The sequence below is a fragment of the Leptonychotes weddellii genome, chromosome 6 (assembly GCF_054177405.1).
Source record: "Leptonychotes weddellii isolate Sample4059 chromosome 6, ASM5417740v2, whole genome shotgun sequence".
Classification (NCBI taxonomy): domain Eukaryota; kingdom Metazoa; phylum Chordata; class Mammalia; order Carnivora; family Phocidae; genus Leptonychotes; species Leptonychotes weddellii.
Genome location: NC_138374.1, coordinates 119,871,986 through 119,895,373, shown reverse-complemented (window position 1 = coordinate 119,895,373; position 23,388 = coordinate 119,871,986). Strand labels below are relative to the sequence as shown.

Here is a 23,388-nt window from a genome sequence, read left to right as displayed (position 1 = left end):
ACTCCCTTTTGCTATATAAAGCTGTTACTAATCTGGGATGATCTTCAACCTCTTTCCCCCATTTAATACCTACTTAACCTTTAGACTTCAGCTGAACTGTCACTTACTCAGAGCTTTCTCAGATCTCCCTAAAGGGGTCAAGTCCCATATTTATATATATAATAAACAACTTAATCTTGCCCAAAAAGAGGCCTTACCTTTACCCTTGGCTGCTGGGAGGTAAACTCTAAGCTCTTGAAAAGCCAGGCCTCATAAGAGCATCTTTGTTTACTTGGGCATATGGTCCACAAAGGTAGTCTAACACTGATTTCGGGTGGAATTTTGGGCCAAAAGTATCAGCTCAACCTCCAAGGTAACTGGAGACTAAAGTCAGCCACGTTGGGTGGTCAGCCAGGTCTATGAGACTGAGGCCAAATAAAAACTCTGGATACCAAGAATTGGTTGAGATTCCCTGGATGACAGTACTCTGTATATACTGTCGCATACGGTTACCAGGAAAGTTAGTGCCATCTGTGACTCTACTGGGAGAAGACAACTGGAAGCTCTCAGCAAGGAAATTTCCCAGACTCTGCCCCATCCATCTCTTCCCTTGGCTGAATTTAATCTGGATCTTTCACTGTATTAAACCATAACTGTAACTATAACAGCTTTCAATAAGGTCTATGAGGTTTTTCTAGCAAATTACAGAAACTGAGGGTGGTCTTGGGGACCCCCCAAATTTGTATTTGTCAGAAGTGAGGGTGGCTTAGGGACCCTGAATTCTGTAGTTGGTGTTCGAGTGAGGGTGGTCTCAGATTGTTTTCAAACTTCGCAGTATAATATGGTTGTCATTTCACTCTACACAGTCCTTATCACCACCATAATTTTGCATTTCACTGATTAAAACCAATCTCTTCAACTAAACTCTAAGCACCTTGTGGGAAGGGATTACGACTGTTCATCATTCTTCAAGTACCTAGCAGAGTATCTGGCACATTGTAGGCGATTGTCCTTTCCTGGAAGGTTGAATAGATAGACAAACCCAGTACAGTCTTAGCAAGTAAACCAGTGAAAAATGATAACAAGACAATGATGTTTTGCAGAGAAGTATTACCAAAATGTCATTTCTGACACACAAATTATAATTACCAGATTCTTTTCTCAATACTTTATTAATCAGTGATCCATGTACATGCACTCCTACAATTAGAGTGTATGACCAGCTTAAGACAGTTTTACTATTACCTCTCTAAATTGATGCAATCCCATCCATAAAGACCAAAAATACATACTTAGTTAATATTTATGAACTTATCATAAATAAATTTTAATTACAATTTCTGAAAATAGGAGACTCCTGGATAAAATTATTAGTTCTTGAAGCCTAGAGTTAAGGATTATATATTTATGTAATACAAATTTTCTGGCATAGGCTCACAGGAGGCAAACATCAAAGAGACTAGAAGATATTATTGGGGAATTACTGATCTGTCAGTTCAATAAGCACTGTTGAGATAATATAGTACAAAAAACACCCAGTATTATTGGAAAATCACTAATCCTAGACATTAATAAACATGGCAGGAATACTATAATACAAATAAAACATTAAATTATAGTTAAGACAGAAATACAGACCTAAAAAAATACCACAAATTCACACCCTAGAAAAATATCACAAATTCAAACCCTAGTACCACTTTTCTTTAGAGTACTTTCTTTTACCTTAAAAATACTTAGACCTCTATAAATCATTAATGCCGTAGTGTTAGTGAATACTAGTGTTAACTGTAATATTCTTAGAGATGAAGAGCTCAGTCTACATTTATTGGATATCTACTATGTGCCAAGGACTGTACATAGAAACAAAACCCCAGACTCCCAGGTTCACAACTTAGCGTGGAAGAAATTAAATGCACACATACACACAGAAAAAATCCGGAAGAATATAAATCATTTTCAGGAGTCATCTCTGAAGCAGGGACTATAAGGGACTTTTATTTCCTACATCATATAGTTACAATGCTTAAATTTTGTAAATTGAATATATATATTCATATAACTTAAAATTAAAACCTTTCTTTAAAAGGAGAAAAAACACCTGAAGGGCTTTTAAAATTACCTGTCTCCTACTTTTTCTCTACTATCAAGATCTTGAAAATCACAAACTGTGGGTTTGAAATTATAATTATTGTTGTACAATAATACATCAGTACAAGTAATATAATATATAAATTATATATAAATATATAAATTATTTGTGTTAGCAAAATAACTAGAAACTCAAAATGTTGATCATTAAGAGAGTAGTTAAATAAATTATAGGACATTTACACCAAGAATACTTTTAAAAGAGGCAATGTTGTCATGTGGTCAAGAGCATAAACTTCAGAGCTACAGTGCCTGAGCCTGTAGCCCAGCACTGCCAACAACTAGCTGCATAACCTGGGCAAGTCTCACAAGCTCTCTGGGATTCAGTTTCCACATCTGTGAAATAATAAGGCATCTATAAAACCACATAGCATTGCTGTATCAGCTACTATAAATAAATTAATACATAAAAAATAATACATATGGAAGTACCTAATAAGCCTTCAGAAAATGTTAGCTAATACTATTATGTGCATGGAAATGGAACAGAGTCAAACTTTTATCATTAAGTGAAAAAAGATGCAAAATATTTTGCATAACAACCTAGTTTTAGTAAGAAAATTATAATGAGAATGTGTTAGCATATAAAAAGACAATGTGGGAGGTAATATGACATGTGGAATCACAAACCTGGGTTTTAGACCTGTGTTTAAATTCTGTGTGACCTCTGAAAAATAAGTTAATTTTTCCAGGTCTCAGTTTCTTCATCTGTGACATTAGGATCATAACCTTACAGAGTTGTTGCAGGATTAAATAAATATTTCTAAAGCACAATATCTGATACAAAATAAGAATGGTAAATGTTGGCTACTGTTGGTATTGTTTTCATTATTGTTGAAATTAAGAAGAGACATGCCTGTCTTATTCACCATTATACCCCTAGTACCTAAAACAATGCCTAGCACAAAGTGGATGCTCAATAATTACTTGTTAATTAAATGAATGAATCAAACCATTCAAAGTGGTTAGTAGAGATGAGTGTGGGATTACAAAGATACTTTTATCACTATTTCTGTACTTTAAGTTCTGCTATCAGAAAAAAATACACAATAAATGTTCTCTAAACCCTTAAAGTGAAAAGAAGAAAGTGCTAATTTCTCTAAAAAAACACTCAATTTTAAAAAGTTGGGGGAAAATGGAAAGAAGTAGTAAGAGAAAAAGGAAAACAAGTTACTAAGTTGAATAGCAAAGGCTTGATCCAAAGGGCAGTAATGAGAATTAGCAGTTTTATTTTCAACCTTTCTTTTTTTTTTTTTTTTTAAAGATTTTATTTATTTATTTGACAGAGAGACACAGCGAGAGAGGGAACACAAGCAGGGGGAGTGGGAGAGGGAGAAGCAGGCTTCCCTCGGAGCAGGGAGCCCGACACGGGGCTTGATCCCAGGACCCCGGGATCATGACCTGAGCCGAAGGCAGATGCTTAACAACTAAACCACCCAGGCGCCCCTATTTTCAACCTTTCTAAAGGTTAAATAGATTATCCTAAGCAATTTTTTGAGTCTCAGAAATAAGTGCAATTTTCAAACAAATGCCATCATATTTAGCTTAGATTTTAAACATTAATCAAACCTCTTTTATCATTCTCTTTTTCAGCTTTTCCAAACAACGGACCAAATGTATGGAGGCATCTAATAATATGCAACACTTCACTGTATATACTAGAACAGCAGTTCTTAAGTGTGGTCCATGGACCCCTGGGAATTCCTAAGACGCTTCTCAAGGGGTTCATGAGCTCAAAAATTGTTTCCTTAATAATTCAAAGACAGTTTTGCCTTCTTCCCTGCTTTCACATTTGCACTGATAGTATAATAGCAATGGTAGATAATACTGCTGGTATTTTAGCACCAATCTGGGCAGTGGCATTAAACTGATTGACACAGATAGTTTAAAAAAAAAAAAGCCAGGTTTACTGAAGACTGTCTTTAATGAAGCAGTAAAAGTTATTTTTATTAAAATCTGACTTTGAAGTACAAGTCTTTAATATTCTATCAAATGAAATAGGTAGCACAAATAAAGAACTGCTGCTGCAGAACAAAATATGCTAGTCATTTCAAGGAAAGGCAGTAGGACGATTGAGTTGTGAGCTAGGTTGGCTGCTTTAATCTTGGAACATCTTTTTCACTTGAAAACACAAATGGCAGACAAATACAGTTGTCCAAACAGGGTATGTGGCAGATATTTTTCTTTGAATTGAGTGAAATGAAACTGTTACTTCAAAGAAAATACCTGACAGTATTTGTTTTTTTGATAAAATTTGAACCTTCAAGTGAAAATCAGAATTTGGTAAGACTAAGATCCTCCACTGTTAGTTTAAAAGTGTCATGATACTTAACCCACTGTTTAAAAGTTTCATGATACTTAATGACTTTTCTGATGATACACATGTGACTTGTTGATAATGTATGTAATCAAATGTGTCAACATTTAGAAGATCTGTATAAGTCAGTGAACTTTCAAAATGACCAATGCACCATATTATCAAACGCTGCATGAGTAAAAGATCCATTTGCAGAACAAGCTAAACCAAAGAATTTTAATATAATAAAGAATAAAGTTCTTTGATATGGTTTCAGATTTCACACTGCAACTAATCTTTATGAAAGCAACATTTTTGGAGTTTTGATATCAAAGAATATCCATAATTCTCTGATATAAAAAGATATTAAAATACTCTTCCCTTTCCAACTACACATATGTGTGAAACTGAATTTTCTTCATATACTTCAACCAAAAACAAAACAAAACAAAAATACTGCAACAGACTGAATAAAGAAGCAGATAGGAGAATCCAGCTGTGTGCTATAAAGCCAGATATTAGATCTGCAAAAATGTAAAACATAAATGTAAAGTTTCTTGCTATTTTTTTGTTTTGGTAAGTGTGATTGTATTTCACTAAAAAATGTGTTATTTATGTTAACATGTAATGCATTTATTGTTTTTTAAAATCAATTAATATTCTCAAAATGTCTCAATCTTAATGTCTAATATAATAAATATTGCTAAATATAATCCATATAAACAGAGAAGCTCTTTGGAGATCTCAGTAATTTTTGAGAATGTAAAGGGGTCCTAAGACAAAAAAGCTTGTGGACTGCTACACCAAAAACACAAAAGTGAAATAGAGTTCTGTTTATAGAAAGGACTGCTCTCAAGACTTCAGAGTATCCAAGGACCATACCTGCTTGGCAAAAAATATTGTGTCAAGTCTGGAGTCCTGAACTACAGAGCCTGCTGGTTCTTCTCCTGGCTGCCACTTGAAAAGAAAAATTAACCCATGAACTGGCCTACAAAATAAAATACAAATTAGTGACACCAAATCCTGCTTCTTTGTGAACATGCTGTCAATACATTACATTTTAGCAGCTACTTAACAAATACATTGCAAACAAAGTAAGTTTGAGAAAACTTTTTAAGATTTCTATTGCTATTCACAGTCACTAGAATGTTGCCTCTGACATGGCTAATAAACCTTAAAATTACATTAGATAAAATAATTATAATGAAAGGTTTATTGTCAAATCTGGATTATTCACTTCCACCTTGTATCACTTCACTTAAAAACTAAAAATAAGAACATAGCAGAACTAAAAGAAGCTGTTAACCCTAGACTGAATTCTAATCTATATGAATAAAGTCCATGTAGGATGTTTATAGATAAATGGCTTATAGCATATTTATTACAAAATATATTAAGTCACCTTTATATAATTGTTGGATTCATGAAAAATTGTCAAACTGCAGTATGAATGAATGCTATCATCTTATACATAATTAAGTCATCCACTTTGCTAAAGGAACTCTTGTTGCCCATGAAACATTAAATCACCACTTTAGGATTCTCTCCAGTCTTTTATAACTGTCTTCCATGCAACAAAACCCTTTCCTATGCTTTGAAGACAGTTCAAATGATGCATTTTTAATTAACCTTTCCTGATTACTCAGCCAGAGTTAATCCCTTATTTCATCTCAAGTCATTGCTCTTTCTGTGGGGAAGTGGAAAGTTGGGGGAAGCAAATGATCTCTTTACTATTAAAAACAGTAGCTATATCCCTACAGTCCCCATTTCCCCTTTAGAAGCCTACTCCTTGTCACATTCCAAGAAACCAAGAATTCTCCCTCCAATGAAAATTCCTCTAGCCCTCTATTTACAATACAGGGTCAATGCTTGGGGGCATGGAGATTGAGGGTAAGGGGAGTCTCAGAGAGGTGATTCTAGTCAGAAGGATGGGGGAAAAGGAAGATACTTCCTGGCATCTAAATTTGGAATTTGAACTGTAACCTCCCCAAGAAGCAATGTGATAATATATAGACAAGTTCTGAATTACTATTCATATATGTTATCTACTAAATATGTTTTTGTAGACTAACCTATTACTCACGTTTTTAATGTTAAAATGTGTTCTACGATCTAACCCTATTGATCTATAAGTGAATATTATAAAAAAATCAATCAACCAATTCTGACATGAAATTACAGAGACTTAGTTTTTAATCCTTTAAAAGTTACTTATATCTGAGTCTCAGGTCTGGGTTATAAAACAGAGTAATAATACCTATCTCATAAGATCAAAGAAAGACTTAAAGGAGATGATGTAATCAGCCCATAGCAATCCAAGTAAAATAAACAGACAACAGTCTGCTTAAAGTACATACATATTATTTTTAACACAACTAAGATCATACTTACTTTAATTTTTCAAAATTCTCAGGCTCTAAACTCCATATTTCTTCTACTTGGGCTCCTCGGCAACCTGAAGTAAGAAATTATTTCTTTAGAAAACGAAATAACTCATTTTTTTCCTTCACCATTAAATAAAATACTAACTGAAAGAAATGCACATTTAGGGACAATGAGACAAGACAAATTAAAATGGTAAAACTGATAAAGCTCACAGTCAATCCTTTTACTTCCTTTACTAATTCCTAATTATTTATAATGGGAGTATATTACTTTCATAATTTAAAGAATTTTCAAGAGTTTATTCTCACTGAAACACCACCCCAGACTTCTCAGTCTCTCTCAATCTCTCTGTCTCTTCTGCATTTGCTCTTTTCACTCAACTACCGTTTGCCTAGCTCTGCCCTTGACCCTCTTCTTCTTTAACTATACACTTTTTTTTAAGTGGTAATAAATAACTACCATTTAACAGTAACTTTCATATCACATGTTTAGTTCTGACCCTTTTCCTAAATTCCAATTCTATATTGTCTTTAATATAATTTTATTTTCAACTACCTCCGAGTCCCCCAAACATACCCTTCCTTAGGACAGTGTTTCTCAATCAGGTGATGTTTTTTGCCCCCACCCCGCTGCCTGGGAAATATTTTACAATGTCTGGAGACATTTTTATTGTCACTACTGTCACCAGTGGGAAGGCCTTGGCATCTAATGGATAGAGGCCAGAGATGCTAAACATCCTACACTGCACAGGACAGCCACCAACAGCAAAGAATTATCTGGCCCAAATTGTCAACATTGCCAAGGTTGAGAAACCCTGTCCTAGTAGATGTATCATAGTAAAAGTGTACTGGTTAAGATGTTGGCTTCAAAAATGCCAGGGTTTGAATCCCGGCTCCTCCATTTACTAGCTGTATGACTATTTAACCTCTCTGTTCCCCATACTCATGGAGTTGTTATGAGGAATCAATGAGATAATTTAGTATGCATGAGATACATTTAATACAGTGCCTGGCACCCTATAAGGGTTTACTAACTGTTAATTAATATTATCACAATACAAAAACCAGCCATATTTACCAAGCCTTTTATCTGTAAAGTGCTTTAAATGCATTTCCCTAATCACTGCAAGGCAAGTATTATACAAAAGTAGTTTAGGGATGTTAAGTGGCTTGCCTAAATTCACTACAGCCAGTGTATGCCAAAAAATTAATTAAAACCCACATCTGGTTCCAAAGTCTGGACACTTTTTAATATTCCAGATTATTTTCAAGTAAAAGTTAGAGAAGCCTTTGACCTGGGGAGGAAAAAAAAAGGTGGGTCAACCAACTACATGACTTTGGGCATTCATACCATCCCAGGACTCAATTTGCTCTGTTCAGCAAATACCTATTAAGTACCTACTCTTGTATTAAAGATATATGTACAAGGGAGAGTTACTAGGTTGTCTGTAGTAGAAAACATGTTGCTAGACATTCACATATAGGAAGTTGGAGGAAAAAGCCTTGTAAGTGTGAACCTATATTTATATGAGTGTTGAAAAGGGCATGAAAGGACACTAATGCAATTGTTTTTTGGGGTCTTTTTTAAAGATTTTATTTATTTATTTGCTAGGCAGAAAGAGAGAGCGCGCGCACAAGCAGGGGGAGCACCAGGAAGAGGGAGAAGCAGGCTATTTGCTGAGCAAGGAGCCCAATGTGGGACTTGATCCCAGGACTCTGGGATCATGATCTGGGCCAAGGGCAGACGATTAACCCACTGAGCCACCCAGGCGTCCCGGAAACTATTCTTTTTTTTTTAATTTGTCAGAGGGAGAGCATGCACAAGCAGGGGGAGTGGCAGGCAGAGGGAGAAACAGGCTCCCTGATGAGCAAGGAGCCCAATGAGGGACTCGATCCTAGGACCCTGGGATCATGACCTGAGCCGAAGACAGCTTAATCGACTGAGCCACCCAGGTGTCCACTAATGCGACTGTTAACACTGGTTACTGCTATTGGAAATCAATTGTAAAGAGGCCAAACATTAAAACATTGCACATATCATACTAAAACAACAACAAAAATCCATTGAATAAACATGTCCCAAAATCTTCTGCATAGGGTGAATTTCAAGTAGTCACACCTGTTTAAACAACCTTATGCTAAACACACACACATCTCTTTGTGTAAAGAAAACATAATATTCAACTCTTAGTATCTATCTCCTTATATACACTCAATATCTAATAATCCCCTTATGTACACTCAATTTCAAATAATGCATGGTATAGGAAAGAGAAAGAAGCAGTGATTCAAGAGACCTGGGTTCCAATCCCAGCACTGCCTTAAAATTCTTAACCTTGAGCAAGAACATAATGTTTTTGAGCCTCACTTTCCTGTGTTAAAACAAGGGTATTCCTACTCCCTGCTTCATCCAATCCACACAATTCTTGTGAGGTATACATTATTAAACACTAACTATAAAGAATCCCCTAACGCAGACTCCCTAACATATATTAAGTAAAAAGATGGGGGCAGGGTGGGGGGAGGCTTTAAAAAGTTAACAAAATGTTGGTATTTTACAAACACCTTTTATGTGCCAAGCATGGTACTAGGCCCTGGCAAGGACAGAAAATAATAAACTATTGTCACAGTACTTAAGAACATCACAACTAGGGGCACCTGGGTGGCTCAGTCGTTGGGCGTCTGCCTTTAGCTCGGGTCATGATCCCAGTGTCCTGGGATCGAGCCCCGCATCGGGCTCCCTGCTCAGCGGGAGGCCTACTTCTCCCTCTCCCACTCCCCCCTGCTTGTGTTCCCTCTCTCGCTGTCTGTCTCTCTGGCAAGCAAGCGAATAAATGAATGAATGAATGAATGAATGAATGAATGAATGAATGAATAAATGAATAAATAAATAAAAGAACATCACAACTAGGGGGCGCCAAAATGAATGAATGAAGGAACGGATGAACATCACAACTAGGGGGCGCCTGGCTGGTTCAGTCAGTAGAGCCTGTTACTCTTCATCTCAGGGTCCTAAATTCCAGCCCAACATGGGTTAGAGGAAGGAAGGAAGGAAGGAAGGAGCGAGGGAGGGAAAGGGCTTCACAGCTAGTAGGAAACAAGTATATACAATTCAAAGACAATGCAGCATACATAATTTGCATATAAAAGGTACACTGGAGAGCCTTCTGGAAGTTAAGAGGTAGGAGAGACCATTGCTACCTTTGCTGATCAGAGAAACTTTCCTGGATAATTGAACTGGGTCTTAAATAGTATGACCATAGAATCTGTCATCCAAACTGGAACACTACTCCAAAGCGAAAGGAAGTGCTAAAATTAAAATGTTTGAAATATTTACGTATTGACAAACACATTTGCATCATGATACAATGATGTATGATTTTATGATGGCTCCATAAAATAGTTCTATTCAAAAACTAATTTCAAAATAATTCTCTTAAAAATATACCTGGAGCATTTCTCCCCAAGAAAAATACCCTGGTGGGGCCCTCCCTGTTGCCAGTGCCTTAAATTTAAATTTAATGTTATCTTCCAATCCCCTAACCTCACCAAGTCTACCAGAAGTAAAAGCATGGCCCCAGCTCTGTACCTCCTACAAAAAAATAGTCCCAGATATCTTCCTTATCTTCCATGTTAGTTAGTGATGTGACCAAACAGGAAAAAGTGGATTGTGGGCACTCCGGGCAAGCACTCCAAAAACAAGGACTAGATTCAACTATTTGGGAACCTCAAGTTGGAAAGCTGTTAATTTGTATCCCTAATGAGAGGGTTCCATTTTGGGGGCCCCAACGATTATAAGCAATACTTGTTTCTAGGGGTACCAGGTGCACTCTCATAAGTATACTTTTACTTCTTGTGTGAAAGCCAGGCATTAACTTGCCTCTCTCCTCAAAACAAGGGAACATGAACCTCAAGAGAAGTGATAACTGACCTTCTTGTCAAGGAAACACTATGTTGGCCCCAAAAGTCATTCAGATTTGTCTCAACTCCTAGGCCAGAGTTGTGGATGATGGAATTCTGCAAGACTTCTTCCTTGCAAGCCCAGGAGGAGTCCGTGCAATCACTAAAATATCCTGCTATACCTGAGTTCATGCCTTAAGCCAAGATGAAAAGTCAATACAAAAATTTAAGGAGAAAGCCACCTGCTTTCTAATGTAAACACTACAAGAGATAAATTAAATAGATTTGGTACCAGCCCTGTGGGTCAGGTCAGATTAATCAGAGTAGCTGAGGGAAAGGCATGTTTGGTATAGAAAACAAGAATGGATTTTGTTGGGAGACAACTTTCAATGAGTTTCTCCTGTTTCTGCTTGTCTTCTGAGAGTTCTGGACTACCTTTTCAAGGACGTTATTTTAATAAACAGACTTAAAAGACAAAGTGTCTCCTCCTGGTGCAGAGACAAGACTTATTTGCTATCCATAGAATCTTCCTAAAGCTAAAGGTAGATCAGGTTTGTTAGCAACCTCTTTAATAAAATTGGGAGTTCCCTAAGCTCAGGGTTCCTTAGCTATGACATAGACCCATGTGTGCAACATCCACCTGGACCCACCTTCACTCCCATGGACCTGTAGGACAAAGGAACCAACGCAAACATGAATCTCCTGCTGCTTACTGTGCCAACAGTAATACAATTCTTTACCTCTTTATCAATATATCAATAATACAATCCTTTATAAAACAGTGGCAGGCTAACTCATTAGCTGGCAAACAGGATAAAATATAATAGTACATATTTCTTAACAGATGTTGGATTTTATCAAATGCTTTTTGTGTCTATTGAGATAATCATATAGTTTTTATTAGTTTAATATGGTAAATCACATTGAATCTCCAATGTTAAACCAACATCGAATTCCCAGGATAAATCCCACTCAGTCATGATATATTGTCCATTTAATATACTATTAGATTTGATTTGCTAAAATTTTGTTTAGAATTTTTATATATATGTTGATGATGGAGTTAGGTCTGCAGTTTACTTTTCTTGTAATGTCTTTGTCTGGATTGGGTGTTAGGATAATGATGGCCCTCAGAGAATGAGATGGGAAATATTCCTTCTCCATTTTTGGGGGGAAGTTTGTGTAGAATTGGTATTACTTAATCCTTAAATATTTGAAATAATTTACCAGTGAAGCAATTTTGGCTAGTTTTCATTGTGAGATTTTAAATTATAATTTTAATTTATTTAATAAATATAAGGCTATACTGGTTATCTATTCTTGTTTGAGTTTTGGTAATTTTTGTCTTTAAAGAAATTTATACATTTCACCCAAGTTGTCAAATTATTGTCATAATGATGTTTAGAATACTCCCTTATCTTTTGTAATCTATAAAATCTATAGTGATATCCTCTTACTCCTAATATTGGTCATTTGTGTCTCCTCTACTTTTAAGATTTTATTTTTTTTAATTTTTTTTATTTTTTTTAAAGATTTTATTTATTTATTTGAGAGAGAGAATGAGAGAGAGATAGCACATGAGAGGGGGAGGGTCAGAGGGAGAAGCAGACCCCCTGCTGAGCAAGGAGCCCGATATGGGACTCGATCCGGGGACTCCAGGATCATGACCTGAGCCGAAGGCAGTCGCTTAACCAACTGAGCCACCCAGGCGCCCTAAGATTTTATTTTTAAGCAATCTCTACACCCAACATGGGGCTCAAACTTACAACGCCGAGATCAAGAGTCATATGTTCTACCAACTGAGCCAGCCAGGCGCCCCTCTCTTTTTTCTGATCAGGCTGACTAGAGGTTTATCCATTTTATTAATCTTTGAGAAACTAGCTTTTAGTTTCATTGATTTTCTCCACTATTTTTCTTTTTTGTTTCACTAATTTCAACTCTGATCTGTATTATTCCTTTCATCTGCTTACTTCAGGTTTCATTTGCTCTTCTTTTTCTAGTTTCTTGAAATGAAAAGTTGGGGTCATTAATTTGTTGTAGGAAAAGTAAATGCAGTCCCTGTTATTCCATTTTGGCTGGAAACAGAAGTTGACAGCTTCTGTTTTTAATCAGTAGATCATCATAGTTTGTTTTGGTGCATTTACGAATTATGTATGTACCACACCAATTAAAAGTTTAAGTTCTGCTCCATCAGTTTCTTAATAAGAACTTTGTTTTTTGGGGCGACTGGGTGGCTCAGCCGGTTAAGTGGCCCACTCTTGGTTTCAGCTCAGGTCATGATCTCATGGTCATGAGATTGAGCTCCGCATCTGCATTGGGTTCTGTGCTCATCCGGGAGTTGGCTTGAGACAGGAGTCGGCTTGAGAGTCTCTCTCTCCCTCTGCCCCTCCTCACACTCGCACACACGCATTCACTCTTTTTCTCAAATAAATAAATCTTTAAAAAACAAAAAAAGAGTCTTGTTTTACCATGACATTATATTCCACTAAAATTTGTATTTATATATTCACTGACACCACAAATATTTTCCCCTCCAGTGAAGAAACTTTCAAAATAAATTGACAATAGCATTCATAACACAGTAAGATTGTCCACTTTTTAAAGAATGAACTTCAAAAAGCTTTTTAAATCCATGAATTGGATAAGAAAAAAAATGGAAATGCTTGGAATAAACTTATTTTCTCTTTGAAGTATCTCATGATGAGATACAACTTCCATCATTTAACTTTTTGCAGTTTTTCTGCTAATGTAACCAATCTATTAATTGCAATTGCTTCACTTTTTATATGTGCCAGTGCAGAAGATACATTTACATATCACTCTCTTATGCATGACTTTTAATCATTTTCAATTATAAGTTTGCTATACATATAGCTGTTAATGGAGTGGAGTAATTTAAAAACAAACTTGCCTAGTATAATATTTCTTAAAGTTAACTTCAGTTATGTCATAATAGTTAAGGTTTTGAAAGTAAATATTATGGCTAAACCTGTAGACATCTCAAACTCAATATCCAAAAATGAATTCATTTTCTTGTCCATCAAGCTTGTTCATCAAGCTTCACCAGCCACTCAAGCTAGAAACCATGGAGTCATTTTCACACTTTCCCTACATTCAGTCAGCAGTCCTGTTGATTTAAATAGAGCAAAATTACTGCAACAACCTCCTCCTCTTTACCCATTACTTTATGTCAAGCTAATCACCTAACTCCAACCATTTTAAGAGACTTCTAGCTTCTTTCCCTTCATACCACTCCACGCTGCATACTACACATAGTAAACCCTTTTAATTATATATACGTCATTTCAGCATTCAATATCTTTGGCAGTTAAGTCCCCAGTGACAAACTATACAACTCAGCATACAATCTGGCCTCAGTTTACTTTTCAGCTTCAGATTCAAATAGTCCTCTTGTCTGTTACATTATGTGTTTTCTGTCACTTTGCTATTTCCTATGGTGTATACTTTAACATTACTACACTTTTTCTTTGCCTTTCTTCCATAACGTGTGTTCCCATAACATTTTGTATATGCTCTAACATGGCAATTAATACACCATATTAATTTGAGTGTCATATCTTTAGAAGAGCAGTCATGGTTTATTCACATTGAAAATTCCCAAGCCCAACCAGCGTGCCTGAGATATAGTAGGTAAACAATATATGCTTGATAAATTATATTCCAAATATTCAGCTATGTACAATAGACAGTATCTATATCAAAGTTTAGTTTTTATCCCGAGTACAAGTTTTAACATAATAGCTAGAATTAATACTTGAAGAAATGTAGCAATAAAGTTACTGCCCAAAGAAAAGGATGGGTACAAGGACAAGAAAGGATAAAAAGTCAAATATGCTATTTAGGATGTAAGACAAGGAACACGGCCAGAAAAAAACCTGAGGAAAGCATGTGGCCTCTAGTTTAGAGCACTAGCTCAAGAAACCACACTTCACCGGAAGCCAAAAAACGAGCAGGGAGAAGAACTAGCGAAGTGGCTTGTCAGTCCCATGCAGTCAGCGTGTGTGAACGTCCGCAGAGCTATTCACACACTCAAGGTGTTCTGCTTTGAGTAACCAGAATCTCGGGTTCTTGCGCGGCTTGGGCCATACACACCCCACCGTCGAGGAGGCACACCCTAGCTTTTCCTGCAGGACTGAGGGCCTGAGAACGTGCATCTAGACACACCTGCCGGGTAAGGGAAACGCGCCCCAGAGAAGCGACGGTGGAAAGGGAAAGATGTGCGTTAAGGGCGGGGCGGGGAGCGCTCAAGTCAATTAACAAGTAATTGAGTGCCGAGTCCTGAGGATACGACAGTGCACAAGACAGATACGATCCCTGCCCTCGTGATGTGGCTCTCAAATTTACTGCGGAAACGCGACTGCCCAGGACTGAGGAGGGGGCGAGAGACCTCCGCGATCCAGGTTTCTGGTGTCGCCTCCCTTCAGACGCGAGGCGGCGGTGGCCGCAGAGAACCACTCCATGCCCAGCTTGGGCCTCCTCCCGTGACCCCCGGCCCAGGACTGTCCCTTGGCTCTCACCGAATCCTTTAATGAGCTCGGTGAAGACCCCGGGGTCGCTTTCCATGAGGCACCACTCCCCGGCATTGCCCGTCATGGCCCCGGCCACACACCGCCCCGCTCCACCTCAAGCTCTTGGCCGCCCCACACACCAGCTGCAGCCAGCCACTGATCTCGGCAAACCCGCCGCGGAGCTCGTCAATCCCACGTCACCCCGCCTACTTCCCGACAGCCTCCGGGCGCCGTCACCTGCAGCGCGACAGAGCGCGGGAGGACGCTCTAGCCACCCAGGAGACAGAGAAACCCTTCCTCGGCCGTGCAGGACCCGTAGCGGATTCGGAAGGGGCTGGGGCCTAAGAAGAAAGGGCGGGGTTCAGAGCGCCGTAGGAGGTAACATCCGGGATCCTCTCCAGCCAGGGGTGGGGAAAAAGGAGAGGGGCGGGGCTCTTTCCGGGGAGCCGAGCCTGGAGTCCCCAGCGGCGGTGGAGTTGGAGCAGTTAACCGGCCGTGGGGTTGCAGCAGCTTCTTATCGTCTCCACGCACCGAGCAGGGCTTCTCCCGGTGGCGCTGCGGGTTCGGAGGGTCGGCCGCCAAGCATAGGTGAGGAAACTGCGGGAGGCCGGCTGGGGCCCTTTGTGCGGTCTGAGCTGCCCCGGGGACGCGCAGGGTTTGGCTGATCCTCCGTGTCCCTCATCCAGCATCCCGGCGGCTGAGGCCGGAGCAGACACTTCGCCAAACCATCGTTCTCCCCGGCGCTGCCTCTGCGTCCTGCCGTTGCTGGATAGCGGAAGCAGCATTTCTGCGGGCACAGCCTCGCTTGGCCCGGCTCGTTCGCTCCCGAGGGTGGGCCCTTCCCAAATCCCGCGCCGCTCCGTCTTGTGCTCGCATAGCTTTCCACAGGCCAGCGTCCGGAGGGCCTGCTTTAGCTTTACTCCTCCTCTTCCTCCTCCTCCTCCCGCGGCTTCTGCGCCGAGAGGCGTTGCCCCGGATTTGGGGTTTGGGAAGAGGAATCTTTGTGGGGAGACAGAAGGTGAATTTATCCTCGGGGGAATGACGAGAGGAGGAGGATCTGTTCTGTAGTTCGTGGGAATGATAGATGCCTCAAAGAAAAGGAGGTTGAAAAAAACGTAGTGTATTAATTTAAAATAATTTGTAGTGTTTCTAAGATTAAATGAGTTAACCCCAAAATGCCTATTTTCGCTAAACCGTGAAATTGCCCTCATTCAGCAGGCTTTTGCAGAATAAAGAGTAAAATCTTCAGGAGTATGTGTATTTATGCATCAACTCCTTAAAGCTCTGAATTCCAAGAAGGGCCTTTGGATTCCAGACAAAAATACTTCAGTAGACAAAACTGACCTACACCTCAGAGTTAGCGAGCTTTGTGTTACGGACTATGTGAAGCCACAAAATACACATGACAAATATTACTGAGGGAAACAACAGAACAGTTTTTATATTAAAACAAGCATGGCTATGGGGCGCCCGGCTGGCTCAGTCGGTAGATCATGCAACGCTGGATCTACGAATTGTAAGTTCGAGCCCCGCATTGGGCGTAGAGATTACTTTTAAAAAAGGGGTGGGGCATGGCTATATTATGGAGTAGAAATGAAAGTTTGTATCAAGTGTTTGATTTTTTTTTTTTAATTTGAAACTTTGGAGGGGGGAAGGATTTCTGTTCATTATTTGTTCCGTTAAGTATACTAAGTGGAAAAGTTTGTGAGGCACAAGAGTCTAGCTGTATTTCCTCCCAAAGCTGTTTGTGACAGTTTGTGGCATATTTTAACGTATAATATTACTGTGAACTTGAAAGTGTTTTCTGTGCTGAATATGTACTCATAACTAACATTTATTTGATATCCAACTTAACATGGTGCCTGTTGCAGAAAGACCAAACTGAAAGACCAAACCTTTACACAACCTAGAAGTAACCAGAAAGGAGGGTTAAAATTCCTTCAGTTATGTTAACATTTAATCCTAACTTCACATGAAAATCCAGATTTCTGGGTCTTTGAGAAAAATAAGAAGATTTGGTAATACAAGGTCCCTACTACATGGCAGCCAGTTGGCTGAAAGTGTGTGCCTTTCAGGATGGCATGCTGTCATGTTTGCCACAGTTCCTCACCACTTTTTATTGCATCACATTTGACTTGATCAACTCAGGTACACTACCAGGAATGATACAGTTGTTTGAATTTGTGGCCTCAGTTTTTGCAGTAATGTTTCTTTTAAATTGTCTTGCACGCTCATAGATGTATGTCAGCTTTGACTTCATTTAGAAAGGATTAAGCTGCAAAACTTGTTTGACCTCTTGGGATGAAAGCATTTTCAAATAACGATGGTTATCAAGAGATCAAGAGACTTTGGAAAATGATCAAGAGACTTTGGAAAGATACTCAGATGTGTACATTTAAGAAAAACAGTAACCCAGGAAATAATATTAGTACTGTTGAAAGATAACTATAGGGACGGCTGGGTGGCTCATTCAGGTAAGCGTCTGCCTTCGGCTCAGGTCATGATCCCAAAGTCTTGGGATCAAGTCCTGCATCGGGCGGGAAGCCTGCTTCTCCCTCTCCTTCTGCCTGCAGCTCCCCCTAATTGTGCTCGCTCGCTCTCCTCTCTCTGACAAATAAATAGTCTTAAAAAAAATTTAAAAAAAGATAACTATAAATGTTGTTCTAATGAAAACAGCAGAAAGAAGTGCTATTACATATTGTGTATTAATTACTAGCGTTCACTGATTTTTGCATTCAATATTAAGAGAGAAGTGGGCAATGTATAAAATGGCCACAACCAATTTCAGATCATGGCCATACCTTTAAAAATACTGTGATCTGTTTAATTCTTCCCTAACTTTTAATTTACTGAAGTTTAAAACAACTTTAGCTCTATTAAAGTCTTTGGAGTAGTGTGCTTTAAGAGCACTGGATAGGACAAGCCAACCCAAAGAATTAACTATCTTTTTTTGTTGTTGTTAATCTGGATTTACAACACTTGATTATTCAGGAGTGGATTAATTGATGACCAGGCTCTGACCTCACTCACTGCCCAAAATGCCTTCTAAATCACTGACAATGGAGCTTAAGCTTTGAGGAGGGAGATGATGGGAGTTGGGGAAAGGGGAGATTAGGGTCCTGTATATGTCTGTGTATCTCAAATTGCTTTCTGAAGACAAATATAAAAAATACAGGGTTAAATATCATTTGAATGTCTATTTAAATAACTTCCTGGATATATTTTAATATAGTCAATTTTTAGTTTTCATTTTTTTAATGACCGATTTTTGAGACAGAATTCCTGTGTCATGAAATTCGCTATTTTTAAAATATGCCATACAGTGAATTTTAGTATATTCACAGACTTGTGTTGATATAGGCAGACTGAGTCCATGGAACCAGAAGGAGTCCTGCAGGACCAGCCAAGAGGGTTCTTGGTTTTACAAAGGCTAGAAATCAAACACCGTTTGAGAGGAAGTGGGAGCAGAGTTTATTGAAGATACAGAGAGAGGACAGATGGAGACACAGTATCTGAGAGACTCCGAAAGGAAAGGAGAGTGAGTCTGTTTTGCTTGGGGGATGGGGTTTTTATTGAGGATTGTGATCTGGTGTGCATGTCTTCTCAGACATCCAGAAACTGGGCAAAACAAGGACGAGTGCTCAGGTGTCCTCCTTAAGTCACTTACACCAGGAAGCTTGGCGTCAGGGTGTCTAGAGTCAGTGGTCTGCAAAATGTACATGACAACCTTGCCCTGTCACTCCTATTTATTGTAATGGAAGACTCCAAAGAAATCATTAACTCCTGGACCCTTACAAGAAGGGCATACATTTTTGTACTATAAGTATAAGGCATACATGTATAAGGTGGGGGTGCAGGTCCTAGCAAGAGTAGAAGCAGGAAAAGGAGCAAAAAAGCAGTTCTTCATGGAGTCCCTTCAGTTTCCCTATCTCAGTGTAACCATCACCACTATCTAGTTTCAGAACATCTTCACCACACCAAATAGAAACCCCTTACCACTTCGGAGAACAGACTGGCAGTTCTTCAAAAGGTTAAATATAGAGTTACCATATGATCCATCATTTTACATTACCACTAGCAATGTATGAGGGTTCTAATTTCTCCAGATCCTTACCCACACTTACTGTCATTTTCATTGTAGCCATCCTAGTGAGTGTGAAGTGGTATCTCATTTCAGTTTTGACTTGCATTTCCCTGATGAGTGATATGAACTGTTGGGGTTCAGGAGCAAACAGTCAAGAAAGAATTCTTGAGATGTCTTTAGTGCAGAAAGGGTGGTTTTATTTAACTATAGGAACAGGACCCATGGGCAGAAAGAGCTGAATTGGGGTTGTGAGGAGTGGCTGATTATATACTTTCAAATTGGGAAGGTGTTAGGGATAGCGTAAGTCTCCAAGGAATTTGAAAGCAAGGTTTCCAGGACCTTGAGGGGCTAGCTGTTAGGAAAATGTCATTTATTACTGTCTAATAAAAACTTAGTTATGAGACCCAGATGTATATCAGCATGATATGTATATCAGGAGGCCATATGCTTGGAGGATGATTGCTAACATATCTGGCCATTTGTATATCTTTGAAGAAGTGCCTACTCAGATGCTTTGCCTATTTTTTAATTGGTTATTTTATTATTATTGAGATAGGAGTTTTTTTTATATATATTCTAGATATAAGTTCCTTATGGTATGATTTGCAAGTATTTTCTCCCATTCCATGGGATCTCTTTTCACATTCTTGGTGGTATCCTTTGAAACACAAGTTTTAAATTTTGACGAAATCCAGTTTATCTTTTTTTCTTTTGTTACTTTTGCCTTTGTTGTCTGTTTTGAGATCAGTTCTCTGTCACAGACTCTGTCCTGCACTTCAGTTCAGTTCCAGAGTTAGCTTCAGATCCCACAAGTTAGAGGGCAAGATCTCCAACAAGACTGCCCTTATTTCAGACACCAGCTAGAGTAGGGTCCCTAGTCTATGCAGCCAACTACAATAAGTCTTCCCACAACCCCCCAGGGTCGATAATTTACTAGAATGACTCACATAACTCAGTAAAAGCACTATCCTTATGATTATAGTTTAATATAAAGGATATGACTCAGGAACAGCCAAGTGGAAGTCACATATAGGCCAAAGTCTAGAGGCAGGAGAGGGAATACCCTCAGTGTTGAATCCTGGCAGTTCATACTCCCAGCACATCAATTTCTTAACCAGTTAGGAAGCTCCACTGAACTTCGATGTTCAGAGTTTGTACATGGGATTTTATTATGGGGCATGATTGAGTGTGACTGGTTGACTATGTGGTTGAGCCCAACCTTGGGCCCTACACCCCTCCTGGGGTGTTTGATCTGGCCCAGAATTCCAACTCTTTAATCAAATGATTGGTCTTTCTGGTGACCAGCCCCCATCCTGAAGCCCAGAATGAATTCGCCACATTAGCATAACAAAGACTCCTATCAATCTGGAAATTCCAAGGATTTTTGAAGCCCTGCCAAGAAACATGGACAAAAACTAGATACTCTTTATTATACCACTGTCTTATCACCCAGCCAATTTTAAAGTTAATTTATATATCAGCACTTAGGGACAAGGAGAGTAGCTTAGAACTGCTGCCATTCCGCTTTTCATATTTCACTTTTAAAAATTTGATTGTGGCAAATTTACACAAATGAGTAGAGAGGGGCCGTTCGTGATCTGTTCCACTGTTTTATGTTGCATCCTGGAAAGAATAGTCACCGAAGCATGTGAAAAGCTGAGCCTTTTTCCCTGCAGAAATGTTTAAAGGGTAGGTCTTCGTGGTTGTTTTTAACATATGCAAGAGTAAGATTCCTTTGATAAGGCAATGAGTAAGTAACTACATTTCTTATAATAGGGATTACAAGGATTACATTTAGAGATTGCTTTTAAGCATCTACCCTAGATTTAAAAGTTCATTTTTCTGCTTACTTAACAAAAGATAACTTGAATACCTAATATTAAATATATTAGAAAAACTTACAAAGAGATACTCTTCTGCTCAAAAGACATTTTTACTCCGTACTCATTACTTCCTCTTTGTAACTTTTTCGCGTTTAATTTTTCTTGATTGTATATCCACTACCTGTATATAGTATATTTTTTCTTGATTACAGAATTTATCTTAAAGGCTTGAATTACATTTTTTTTTTTTTAAAGATTTTATTTATTTGACAGTGAGAGATACAGCGAGAGAGGGAACACAAGCAGGGGGAGTGGGAGAGGGAGAAGCAGGCTTCCCGCAGAGCAGGGAGCCCGATGCGGGGCTCGATCCCAGGACCCCGGGATCATAACCTGAGCCGAAGGCAGACGCTTAACGACTGAGCCACCCAGGGGCCCCTTGAATTACATTTTTAATTGCACACGTTGAGTCTTATTTTCAAAATAAATGTGTTACAGGAAAGAAAAACCAGTCATACATGATTCTTAGATGGTTCAGAAAATCACTTTAATACTGCTTAGTTATTCTCAAATATGCATTACTTAAGTGGTGTTCTAGGTTCAGAGAAGGGATACACAATTAAACCAGATCCCTGCTCTTAAGGGAACTAATATTAGCTAGACATACAAAGAATAATAACAAAGGAAAGAATTTGGAGGGGAGGGAATTTTGAGATTTGGATTGGGACCTTTAAATCACACCTCTTGGGTTTTGTTTCAGGAAAGCTGTTTTATTAGCATAAGCTGATATTGAGTATCATTTCAATATTATTCATCTGACAAATACAACTAATAAGCAGGAATAGCCAGGTTAAAGTACCACCCAAGGGTATTTTTGTAAAAGCTTAGAGATGAAGCTAGCAATGTCAAATGCAGTGTAAAAGTCAAAATAATAGAAAATTTTCTACTGGAATTAGCAGTTAAGGTGTCAGTCTTTGAGAAGCCTGTTATTCTCAAAGTTTTTTTGACTGAAAGGCAGATAAGAAGCCATATTGAAAAGGGTAAGAATAAATAGCAGAAGCATCATCTGTTGCACCAGGAGTTTCAGCCTATACTGCTCTGGGTAACTATAAATCAGTCCTTAATGACTAATATAATATGATCATTACACTTGACACCTGAGGCCTAGGTCTGCCCTAACATAAGCTACTTTATACCAGAACTTTATTTGAAATATGACACTGTTTATTTCCAACACCCCCCTCCCCACCTACAGTCACATTCAAAATGTGAGGGTTTCCATTCTCCAATGCATTTATCCCCACACCATTCTGAGACCCAACCTCATTGCTCCCTTGCATACCAGACTTCCCACATTGGAAACTTCAATTTCCTATTCTTCTCTCTCTTCTCAAACCCATCTTCACCCTTAGTGAAGGAGATACCTCTTTTGCTGTCAATAGGCCAGTCTCAACCTGGATGCTCTAAAGCTCCTTCTGTTCCACTTTTAGTGATCTCATTCCCTCAGTTATATTCTTTCTTTACTGTCTTCCACTCTCCAAATTGAATCATTCAACTTCAGCCTCAGTGTCTTCTCATCTAGAAAGGTAAAAAGATTTTTCTTCGTGTTCTCATCTTCTCTGTTACCATCCCAAAAGAGTAGTCCACCTTTGAAGTCTCTCACTCATTGCATACTCCTACTAATAATCTTACCACTGTAATCAGGCTCTCTCTTGCAGAACTCTACTAGAGTTGCCCTTCCTCATCACTACTGTTTGCTAATCCAGTGGTCATTTTCCCGAGTTATTTTACTTCATCTCTGAGCATTTGGCAATTACCAGCCACTGACTCCTTGAAATTCTCTTCCCTATGGTCCATGATACTACTGTTCTGGTTTGCTATGTACCCCTCCTTCTCTTTCTCCTTTAAAAAGGGCCCTTTTCTCCCTAGCTCTTTTTTTTTAAGATTTTATTTATTTATTTTTGAGAAAGAGAGCAGGAGCAGGGGGAAGGGAGAAGCAGACTCCCCACTGAGCAGGGAGCCCGATGTGGGCCTCCATCCCAGGACCCCAAGATCATGACCTGAGCTGAAGGCAGACACCCATCCGAGCCACCCAGGCCTGCCTTTCCCTAGCTCTTAATTATTAATATTCACCAGGATTCCATCTTAAGGCTTACCCACAATATATAAACATGTTCAAACTTGTATCATCCTCAAAACAAAATTTCTTTTACCTTGTGTTGCTTTTTAAGTTACTACCTTACCT

General features: G+C 38.8%; 2 protein-coding genes across 8 annotated transcripts in view; one reads left to right on the top strand and one right to left on the bottom strand.

Moving 5' to 3' along the window:
- UCHL5 (ubiquitin C-terminal hydrolase L5) overlaps positions 1 to 15,608 on the bottom strand; it is a 43,759-nt gene extending 28,151 nt beyond the window's left edge. For 2 of the 5 annotated variants that reach the window (XR_004079530.2, XM_031041937.2), the window contains exons 1-3: positions 15,249 to 15,608; positions 6,818 to 6,881; positions 5,309 to 5,414 (exon numbers count right to left, since the gene is read on the bottom strand). Coding sequence is in view for 3 of the 5 variants with exons in the window: in XM_031041937.2 (XP_030897797.1) it covers positions 5,309 to 5,414; positions 6,818 to 6,881; positions 15,249 to 15,324 (246 nt within the window). In the remaining 2 variants the exon portion in view is untranslated. Of the gene's footprint in view, positions 1 to 5,308; positions 5,415 to 6,817; positions 6,882 to 15,248 lie in introns of those variants that run through there. The other 3 variants (XM_006728426.3, XM_006728425.3, XM_031041947.2) reach the window with 3 other exon arrangements.
- A 57-nt stretch (positions 15,609 to 15,665) lies between these two features.
- Positions 15,666 to 23,388, top strand: part of RO60 (Ro60, Y RNA binding protein) — a 28,297-nt gene continuing 20,574 nt past the window's right edge. Inside the window, exons 1-2 of one of the 3 annotated variants that reach the window (XM_031041902.2) lie at positions 15,666 to 15,827; positions 18,600 to 18,777. Coding sequence is in view for 1 of the 3 variants with exons in the window: in XM_081825158.1 (XP_081681284.1) it covers positions 16,695 to 16,755 (61 nt within the window). In the remaining 2 variants the exon portion in view is untranslated. Of the gene's footprint in view, positions 15,828 to 16,201; positions 16,756 to 18,599; positions 18,778 to 23,388 lie in introns of those variants that run through there. The other 2 variants (XM_006728424.3, XM_081825158.1) reach the window with 2 other exon arrangements.